General features: G+C 39.8%; 2 protein-coding genes across 3 annotated transcripts in view; one reads left to right on the forward strand and one right to left on the reverse strand.

Moving 5' to 3' along the window:
• LOC119570371 (cysteine--tRNA ligase, mitochondrial-like) overlaps nucleotides 1-2,719 on the forward strand; it is a 23,219-nt gene extending 20,500 nt beyond the window's left edge. For both annotated transcript variants that reach the window (XM_037918137.1, XM_037918135.1), the window contains exons 15-16: nucleotides 946-991; nucleotides 1,548-2,719. In XM_037918137.1, the coding sequence (XP_037774065.1) occupies nucleotides 946-991; nucleotides 1,548-1,603 (102 nt within the window). In that variant the 3' untranslated portion in view covers nucleotides 1,604-2,719. The remainder of the gene's footprint in view (nucleotides 1-945; nucleotides 992-1,547) is intronic.
• Nucleotides 2,104-9,440, reverse strand: LOC119570387 (cilia- and flagella-associated protein 97-like). Its single transcript, XM_037918142.1, has 2 exons — nucleotides 7,944-9,440; nucleotides 2,104-6,071 (listed from the first exon to the last, which is right to left on the reverse strand). The coding sequence occupies exons 1-2, from the start codon at nucleotides 9,423-9,425 to the stop codon at nucleotides 5,877-5,879; spliced, it is 1,677 nt and encodes a 558-aa protein (XP_037774070.1). The 5' UTR covers nucleotides 9,426-9,440; the 3' UTR covers nucleotides 2,104-5,876.
• Nucleotides 9,441-10,839: the final 1,399 nt, after the last annotated feature.

Here is a 10,839-nt window from a genome sequence, read left to right on the forward strand (position 1 = left end):
GTGTATGATCATTCATTGTGTGTATGTTTTTTTTTTTTTTGTGTGTGTGTGGTGTGTTGTGTGTGTGTGTGTGTGTGTGGTGTGTTTGTGTTGTGTGTGTGTGGTGTGTGTGGTGGTGTGTGGGTGTGTTGTTGTATGTCATGTATGATGAAGTAATGCAATACATGAGTACATGGTACATAGATAATAGAATAGACTATGATAAAAAAAAAACTATGATATGATATGAGTAATATGGAAATATAATGAAAAACCATTGTGTAAATAAACAATATAAAGGACAGTTGTAATGATCTATGGATAGTGTTGTGTTGTGTGTGTGTTGTAAGTTTTTGTGTTTGTTGTTTGTGTTGTGTGTGTGGGTGTGTGTGTTGTGTGTGTGTTGTGTGTCTGTATGTGTGTGTGTGTGGTGTGTGTGTGTGTGTGTTTGGTGTGTTGTGTGTGTGGTGTGTTGTGTGTGTGTGTGTGTGTGTGTGTGTGTGTATGTTGTGTGTGTTTGTATGTTGTGTTGTTTGTGTGTTGTGTGTTTTGTGTTGTGTGTGTTGTGTTGTGTGTGTGTGGTGTGTGTGTGTGTGTGTGTGTGTGTTTGTGTGTGTGTGTTTGTGTTTGTGGGTTTGTGTGTGTGTGTGTGTGTGTGTGTGTGTGTGTGATTTTGTGTGTGTGTGTGTATGCTTTTTGGTGGTGGTGGGGGGGGGGGGTATCTCTTCTGTAAATACTTGTTGTGTTCCAAATACTGATATGGAGTTGTAAACCAAATACCTATTGTCTACTCAACATGAACTGCAACCCTCTTTCAACTGGATGTGTAACAAAGATCCTGTTAGTGGCTGCTGTGTTTTTGTTACTCATGTTCTTTATGGGCTTCTGTATTGGAAAAATATGCAGTGGCCTACTAGCAAACAGTACATGACACACCCTTGATACTTACACTCAATGTCTTTGCAGGATCATGCTGGCACATCATCCTGGTCAGTAGCCGAAGGAGCTAGCGGTAAGTGTGTCATACTGTTTATTAATTATTATGAAAATATTATTGCTGAAAAGTAGTAAGTAGAATTCAATGAAGGATCAGAGCTTGAAAATACAATTTTTTTTTTATTTTACATTTGGTTAATCTCTTGAAGTTAGGAGTGTATTTTGTTTAGACCTTTGTAGGTTTAGAAGTACTTAATCACCAAGGAGTCAGTCAATTTAATCTTGTTTACCCTCTTTCATAAATAAATATTTATTTCATATACTGTAAATATTATTAATAATAATTTAGTAATTATAATATTATATTTTTTTGTCTGAAAATTATAGAATGAGGTAATAAGTGAGACCACAAGACCTGTAATTGACTCCTGGTGACTAAGCACTTGTAAAGCCATATTTCTGTAAACTATGTTATTAAAACCAGTGGACACTGAATGTACCAGCATCAATAGGTTAACTTTAAGTTTACTTCCATGTTCCATCCCTCCCCCCTCCCCTTTTGAAAATGTTTGCATATATTAATATCTCGTCATTAGCATTTGAGGTAACTAAGTTCTCTTTTCATTTTTCAGAAACAGACAAGTTTAAGAAAGCAAAGAATGAGGATTCAGCAACAGTCAAGCCATAAGACCTGGAAATAAGAGACATTCCCAGTCTAACATGAGGCTGAAAGCTGTGGCTCAAATTCGTATCTCAGACATGTTTGCATTTCCTAGGTTAAAGTTTGAATTCAGGTTTGAGTTCAGTGCTCTCCTTGTTGCTGTGTGGCCTGTTGATTCCCCGTAATTGTTGCAGATTTGCAGATATACTTGTTGAATCTTGTAAAGTGGTCTAGTCTGGTAATTATGGCTGAAGAGTGAAGTGTTTTTTTTTGGTATCCCAGTTAAAGAATATAGTTCTATTTGTATATGTGATTAAGTTAACTGCAGATGAAACTTTTTTTTAATTACATATTGAAAATGTATAGAGGACACTAGGTAAAATAATAATGTTTTATCATGTAATTGTTATTCAGGGAATGTTATTGCTATTTGCAGTGAATTGTACATATATATTTATATCCAAATGTGTATACATGAATGTAAATATTTATCTTTGTATAATAAAAATTGTGAATGAAATAAGAGATTAATTTTCAACAGTAGTTTTTATTGTTCAAAAGTTTTCACAGACAATGAAAGACAAGTATAAAAAATATTTACAAGTAATCTTAACGGCCGTGAAAATTGTCTCCAGTTTTAAAATGGTCATTTCATATTCCACACAACATCTCCTTTACATAAATCACAACTCAACAATAAGCAGCTCACAACATCCAGGATGGTCTTCTGGTTTCTGCCTTGTACAACAATTATCCAAGGGGCAGCATTTAATATGAAGAAAGGCAGGATGAAGAAGAAAAAAAAAAGATGTAATAAAAATAATAATTTCTTAAAAATCCATACAGTCATTATACATTTAGAAAAATTAATACAGATAAATATGTTGGTAATACCAAGTTACATATATTTACATAAATCAGAACTAAAATGGCTTTCATGTTGACCTTAAACAAACAATTTAAAGTATAAATTTTTTACAACCTATGAGGAAATTACTTGTTCTTACACCAAGTAATTTTATCTGGGATACTTTTATTGCTCTTTAAGTCATTTGCATTTTTATATGAAACCTGCTATAAAAATGAAAGTTAAACAAAATAACCAATAGAAAAAAAAAAAAAAAAAAAAAAAAAAAAAAAAAATGCCGAGTTATCTTACAAAGCCTGATAACAATATGATGCTAGTGGAATATACAAAACTGATCAACCGTTTTCAAAATGGTCCCTATACACTTTTGTGCCATTTCCTATTTTCAATATGGCACATCACCTTCACAATAACACATAAGCTTTTTTTTTTCACTAAAAGTGTGCACAAACTGCAAATCTTATTAATATTTTTTCTTATATATAATTTTTTCTTTTCATTTCTTTTTATTTTCAGAAATTTATGAGCTGCTGCACACAATAAAGAGATCAATACATAACTTTATTGACACTTGGAAGCATAACAGACATATTCAGATCTAAATTCTTCCGGCACTTCATTCTTTTTTTTTCATCATTTACCAAAATGTACAGAAAAATTCAAATTATGAACACCCTTTCATTTTTTTTCAAAGCAATTTTTTTCTACATATATATTATTATATATTATATATATATATATATATATATATATATATATATATATATATATATATATATATATATATATAATAAAAATATATATGTTTATAATGTACTAACATGTGTTTGTGTACATGAAGTGCTGTTCAAGAATTTTTAAACTGAAGATGTTAAAACTCACTGAATAAGATCATCTGACTAGATTAATAAGGATGAAATTTATGAGACGAGATGAGGCATTATGCACCCAGGGTGGTATTGAAGCAGGCGTTCTACCCTTGATGGGGGTAAAACTTACCTTATGGAAGGACCAGCTGAGGTTAACAATGAAGCCTCATCCCTGTCACATTCATAAGGCAGTATATATTATTATATCTATTTATTCACATGATAAATTGTTGATTTCATCCTCCTTGTATGATTAAAGACTGTTAGTGACACACAATACAGTTTCTTATCCTCTCAATGGCGGCCACACAAAATAAAAGAAAATAATCAAATACCCGTCACTAGTTGATACTGCAGTGGCATTTACTACTGACATTAAGTATTGATGCCATATTACACAACATTACTGGTTTTCTGCTTCTTCTTTGTGCCTATAAGCTCAACCTGGAGGGGAAGGTGCTGTTTCAAGTTTGTGCCAAAACCTACCATAACCAATTATATTCAACTTGTAGGTTTCTTTCTCGCTCTCAGAAAAAAATAAATGTTCCAGAGGTTATAAATAAATACATTTGTTACCTTAGAAGGTTACTCTTTTGCAAAATAAACTGTTCAAATTATGAGATTACCTGTTGAAAGGTAATATTCAAGCCAGATAAATATTGATATTGATGTGCATCAGTAATAGATCAATTGCCTATAAAGACAATTACTTGCTTTAGAGAGCTGGTAGCTAGTAATGCAAGAATAAACTATGAATAGAATATTCTCACTTTGCTACCTCTCTCCCTTGGCGCACCAAGTCCATTACTAAAGACGTTTCCCTTAAAGTGCTAAGCATAATATTAATAGAAATGAAACTTCCTTTATCACACCTCCACATGCATGACTGTTCCTGTCTCCTGCTTTAATGCCATGGACTCAAAATTGTTGAATATCTAACTAACCCTGTTCACTTCCACCAATCCTAGGAGATCTGAGACTGAGGCATGAACTGCAGCGAGATACATGAGAAGTCCATAGTAACTGAACACAAGAATTACCACACGTCGAGTTGAGCAGAGGATAATTCAGATGAAATAAATGTGAGCATGAATGTGCATCCCTTTCGGCAATCCATTCTCAAGCTGGAGCTCCACATTTCTTTGTGAAAATGAAGTTCATCTCCTATTCCCAACTAGCAAACACTGAGAAATAGGCTTATCATGAAGCTGATGTTTTGATACTTGTGAGAAAAAGGCAGTCACTGCTGTAAGCTGCCAAACTGCCTGGCTGGAATCTCTTTTTATGCTCACATCTACTCCATAAGTATAATCACCTTCAACTCATCCCTTAAAATGCTATATACAACAACAACAACACATTTGGAACACATCAATGTTAATGTTCTCACATAACAGAAGCCATCAACCTTGACTGCTGCATACGTACAATTCACACCGTTACACCACATACTACATCCAATGGTCTTTCTTCGTTGATCAAAATGACTACCAAATATGTCTTGATGATTCAGATACAGGACCATAGCTACAGTACACTGGGGAACTCTGATGCATCAAAAAATGGAATGTAATAATAGCTGCAGTAAACTATCAAGTTTTCAATTACTCATACGAGGTCTTTAACATGCATTCACTTTGTGGGAAATTTATGTCTTTAGATTATGAATTAAAGCATTGATATTTTTGCTAGAGAGGTAGTGATAGTAACCCCATAATATCTAATGTGTTTACATTTCCAGCTGTAAACTCCATTTCACTCCAAATAATCACAATATGGGCTGACCACCTATTTGAGCTTTCTGTCACACATTTAATACAAAGTTCATTCTTATCATGAAACCTAATAACCCTAAACAGAAACTTCAGATTTCACACCTTAAAACAAACTTTGCATATAACTAAATGCACTCAAATGCTTACAACAAGTTTGGATGCATCGAAAGATGAAAAGTTTATCTACAACAGATTCGATTGAATTTCTGCATAGGGAAAAGTAAATAATAAATAAAAGTGAAAGAGCAAAAGACACTGAGAAAGAGGAAAATTATCTTGTACCAAAAGAACCTTCACAGTACTTGCCACACTGATATCATTATGAATCCGTATATGTTATTTTGCTCTACCAATCATTTATTCACTCACTAAAGTGAGAGCAACCTCTACGTAACACCAAGCAACTGTACATTTCAATGCATATTTGTATAAGTATAATGTGTAGTGACCTGGACAATGGGGTCAACAGTTGCACAAGTATGAACTTTGTCTTAATGCTGAAACTTCATTACAAGAATGTACACCTAAATGATCCTTAGTGCAAGGAAATAAAACTGGGCCATTTTCATGATAGCAAAAGAAATTAACATTACAAACTGGACACCTTCATGTGACATATTGGAATATAGACAGCACATTTAACTCCATAAAGGAACGTCATTGTTCTCTTAATGGAAGAACCTCCCTGTCAACTATTATTGGCAACTTGAGTACAAGAAAACTGTAATCAGCAGTATTACAAGCTTCATATGCCATGAATTACCTGAAGTTATTACTTGGTGGCTAATTCAGAGAGCCGTCTCTTTCCGTGGAGTTGGTGTGTTCACATGGCCTGGAGCTGTGCGGGCCGAGGCTCCGCAGGATCCTGGAGTGGTAGGAAGGCTTGAGGGTGGACGGAGGCCATGCGTTGTCCTATGACGGGGTGGCCGAGATGCAGTTACATCCCGAGAAGGCTTGGCCTCCTGGATTTTTCGCAGCAAGATCTGTCAAGGGGAAATTTGCATAAATTAAATAAGTGAGCACATGGCTTGAGGGAAATGGTAATTACAAGCTCCATTTTTTCCTAAGCCATATTATTTTTTTTTCTGCTGATACTAACAAATTCATAACATATGTGAATAGCCAATAACTGGACAAGATAAATAATTTCAATAAGGTACTAATATGATATGGGCTCCCAGGGTTCATTTCCTACTACATGATGCCCTGTTAGGATTGCTTAGCTTAAAGGTGTCCTTGAATTAGCACCTGGCATTCCTTATACACATGAAAAAACATGTATGTCATAAATGCACCAACAAAATTAATAAACTTTGAAAGAACTTGTGTAATTGTATATTTTCAGCCACTATACCTGTCTAAACCAATAAAAAATAAATAAACAAACAATCCCAGTTATTCACAATCATTACAAATAAAAAAAATCGAATAGAAACTTTTCAAAGTTATAATGGTAGCTTGGATTTCTGCACTAATATCTTTGTAAGGGAGTTTTCCCATTACCCAAATCATACCAAATACAACAATTATATTATTATCTGACTGTACATAAAAAGTTCAGAGCACCATAAGATCTTGCTTTATGTCTTCTTTATTGGATCTAGCCTATCCATTTAGATGATCTATACAAACAAATTTCATTATATATACTAATCTGAATATCCTGCATTTTAGAACCACTACAGAAACATACAAATGACTTAATTCAACATCAAGACAAAGAAAATCTATAAACCTGCATCAATATCACACTATTACAATCTTCTATATTAAAATCTACATATATAAAAACAATTTTATGCATTTTATTCCGTTTGTCTTGAGAAAAAAGAGGGAAAAACCTTGGTAATTGAGTTTCAACCTGACAGCTCAATTTTGCTGTGGGATCCCCTAGAGTTTTTCCATCTTTTTCAAAATGCCAAAAAAATTCCCTTTAATTTCCATGAAATTCACTCATTCCACACTAAACTGAAAGCTACTACAGTATCTTAATATATACCAACAAAAGGGGATTCCTTTATGTAAGAAATTGGTTGTCTGCACAATAACAAACATGAGAAGCTCTTAGAATATCAGTCTTTCTGCTGTATATACACACATTTCATTCACTTCTTATCACTCAATTGCACAATATGTATTTCTAATCATAATGAATTATAAATTACTACTCGAGAAATCATCAAATAGGAACTCTAACAATGTTAACAATTCAACTCTGTTTCCTCTTAAATCCACTAAAAATCACAAGTTCACAGAGAACAAAATTACTAAATACTGATACCTAGAAGCCATCTGACATAATAACACAGATTTTGCATGAATAACATTTGAGGAAATAACCTACAAGTCCCTGTCTCAACATCAACCTAATTTCCACATGATAAATTTTACAGATATAGACATAGATGTAGATAACATATATATATATGCATATACAGGTGCTTCTCACAGTTATACATATATCCCATTCTACAAAGGAATACTCTTAAGAAAAGCCTACTTTCTACTTCAAACCATAACTATCATTTTGTTTTACTCTCTCTCTCTCTCTGACAATGCCACCATGATAATAAAACTCATTTATGATTAATAAAGTCCAAATATGCCAAAGACCACACATTATTTCTTTCTCTCTGCTTCTCACTCATCTTTCAGAACTTTAACAAATCTACTGTACTATCAATGGCCTTTAAAATCTCTCCCTTTGTACCTTTCTCCCTGCTAATAATCACACAAAGACACCCAAGGAACTTATAGAATCAGCACTTCTTCGACTTGTGCTAATAATGGCCGTCCTACTGTCAACGGTAAGAGTGACATCAAAAGGAGGCAAAGAGCAGTGACATCAGACTCACCATGTTTTCCCTGCGAATCTTCTCGTCTTCTCTCCTCCTTGTCACAGTAGAGTTCGCGGGTCTGTGGACGGACCGGCTGTTCTGGTTGGAAGAGTTATGCTGTCTGCTGCGGTTGTGTGCAGACATGATTTTGTGCAGGAGGATCTGGTTCTCGCGGTCGATTCTCCGCACTTCGTCGTTGGAGAAGGACATGTTCTTCCTCCGGTGGTGCGAGCCGCGGAGGTGACTGTGGTGGGGGCTGGCGTCGATGGGGTGGATGGTGACGGGCGACGAGGGCTGGTTGAGGTGGTACTGCTGGTTGTGGTACTGGCGGCCGTGGTACTGGTGGTGGCCGTTGGAGCGGCGGTTCCGCTGCTGCTTCCTCTCCAGCTCCACCACCGCCTTCAGCAGCAGGGTCATGTCCGTGGAGTCGTCGCTGTTGCTGTAGCCGTTGCAGTGCGGCTGGGAGTCGTAGCCCTGGTCGTGCCCGGGGCTGTCCTCCTCGCGGCACTCGAGGGCCAGGTCCCTGTTGTCGTGCAGCGCCAGGGGCGACGTGCCCAGGGTGCGGCGGGGCAGGACGGGGGACAGGCCCAGGGGGCTCGCCGTGGCCGAGATCAGGGGGGACACATCGGTGATGTCACTCTCACTATCACTGTCACAGCCGTCGTAGCTGCTGTCACTGTCACTGCTGTCCGTCTCGGAGGACAGGTTGGAGTTCTCGCCGTCCATGTACATGAGGGCGCCGCGCTCGATCAGCCTGTCCACCTGGGACTTGGGGTCGTCGTCGTCACTGCTGTCACTGTGGTCGCCGTCCGTGTCACTGGCGGCACTCTCCTCCCACTCGTCCGAGCTGTAAGGGCCGGGGTCTACGCGCTCCATGGCCTCTGCCTCGGCCTCGGGGGAACTCGCACTACCTGCCTGGCCTGCGCCGGGGCTCGCTCTGCCTCGCCGCCGCCTGTCCTCGTCCCTCGCCGCCTCCTGCGCTCCCCGCTGACCTTCCGACGGCCCGGCAGCAGGGGAAGAAGCGTCCTCGGCGCAACGGGAGAGCAGCCCCGACCTGGCGCCGGGGGAGGAGGCCCCGAGAACCGAACTCAGGCGAGCGGAGCCACTGACCATTTCACTCACTTTCGTCCTTTCTAACTCGTCATCACTGTCGAAAAAACCGAAGTCCACTTCACCGCGGATGTCTGGCTCGTACTGCGTGTCGTTCAGTCCTATTTTGTGAGCCATGCTGCCCCGAACACGGGTATTAAAGGAGTCCCCCGCCAGCCATCGTCCGCCAGCCGTCGCGGCCGCTGCCATTGACTGCCGCACGCCTGCCAACTGCGTCCGTGACGTCACACCCCCGCGCCCTTCGCTACTCCTAGATTCTCGTCCGGACGTGCATTTTTCGAGGCGATAATTCCCACAGCGTTCTTTTTCACTTTGGATATCTCGTCGGCTGCGAAGATGGGGAATAAGTCGTTCGCTGTAATAAATACGTACTATAACGACATCGACCATGTTGGCACCACCGGAGTGACGTCAAAATGGCGTCACGGGTGGGCGGAGCTTAAGTGAATCATGTGTAGAACAACTAACAAAATCTCTGACAAAACCATTTTCCCAAGAACGGATCTGCAGAAAGGTTTTTCCAACAAGCGAGGCTGATAGACTGATATTAGTTTATCAGTCAGTAATAAGTACGTAATTTCCGGTCCACTCCGAGTCATGACGAGGACCTGTTATTCCGTATTTTCCTTAGTTTCCCCCTTTTGGCTTTACTCTGGTAATGGACTTGGACGATTTTGTGAGCTATAAGCGTGTGTGTGAAAACGGACTGTAACACACGAGAAAAGTATGGATCTGATGAGAAGAGTATCGCAAGAGATCAGGTATTCCTGCGACTGACAAAAACTTATCTAAATTTTCAAAATATTGTTGATTTACCCCTCAAGGCAACTTTTGGGGTTAATGACCCAAATACGACGGTTAAGGTTAAACCAGAGTACATCCTCCTCTCTATCATTCATTTCACAGAACAAAAAGAGTTCGTTTTATTGGTGTGCAATCCTTAACAGAGTGTAACGCTGGCGAGTGCTGTGATACGTTTCAAGTCGAGTAATGTGTGACAAACCTCGACTCAAAATGTGTCAAGGGTGAGGGAACCCAGAGAGGCTGCGGTCGAAGAGGGTCAGGGTGATGCTGACACTCTCTTGAGATAAGGTGTTCGAACATCTAGGGTGAGGTAGAATGACTTTTGTTTGCAAGGTCTTGAGCGTGTTCAACCGAGCGTCGCTGCGGTGACGGCGGTCGCGGCGCAGAAAGTGTTGCGGGCGCTTTATCTTTTGCCTCGGAGGTCTTGCCTGTGTAGCGATGGTTAAGTTCATGATTCATGATCAAAGCCTGACGTGGTTCATGCCGTGATGGTGGGTGTTATGGTGGCGAGGGGCTGAGATAAGGATAGTGAAGGTGCAGGGAAGCAAGACGAAGGTGGCAGTTACGAGCGCTTGCGAGCGTCCGGCCAAAGGCAGCGTTAAGATTATCGACCATGTGGCCTTCTCCCTCCTCCCTTTTCACCTCATGTCCCCAAACCCGCTGTGCAACTAGGGTAACCACAGAGACGTCGCTTCCACGCACGATTCGAAATCCAAGGCTGGAAACACATATATCTACCGCCGTTTTTATCTCCCTCTCGCTCTCATTCGAGACCCACAAGTCATCGGAAAAAACATTTAGGAGATCATGAGAGATTGCGTCTGGCGGCCGGGCTCGGGCAGGGCAGGCAGGCGAGGAGGCAAGTCCTGTCTTGGGCTGAGGCTGGCGTGGGTGCCTTGGGGGTTGGGTAATGGGGTTTGGGGAATCCGTGACGAGGACGGGATGAGGTTACTCCGTGGCCTGCACGTATGAGCATATGCAGCAGGACAGCATGGCGGTG

This window comes from Penaeus monodon, chromosome 4 (genome assembly GCF_015228065.2).
Source record: "Penaeus monodon isolate SGIC_2016 chromosome 4, NSTDA_Pmon_1, whole genome shotgun sequence".
Classification (NCBI taxonomy): Eukaryota; Metazoa; Arthropoda; class Malacostraca; order Decapoda; family Penaeidae; genus Penaeus; species Penaeus monodon.

Excerpts from the sequence above, each read along its gene's own strand:
- LOC119570387 (XM_037918142.1), bottom strand. The coding sequence starts at position 9,425 with ATGGTCGATGTCGTTATAGTACGTATTTATTACAGCGAACGACTTATT. Across the intron at positions 6,072-7,943 it reads AGATTCGCAGGGAAAACATG|ATCTTGCTGCGAAAAATCCA; the intron begins GTGAGTCTGATG and ends TCCCCTTGACAG.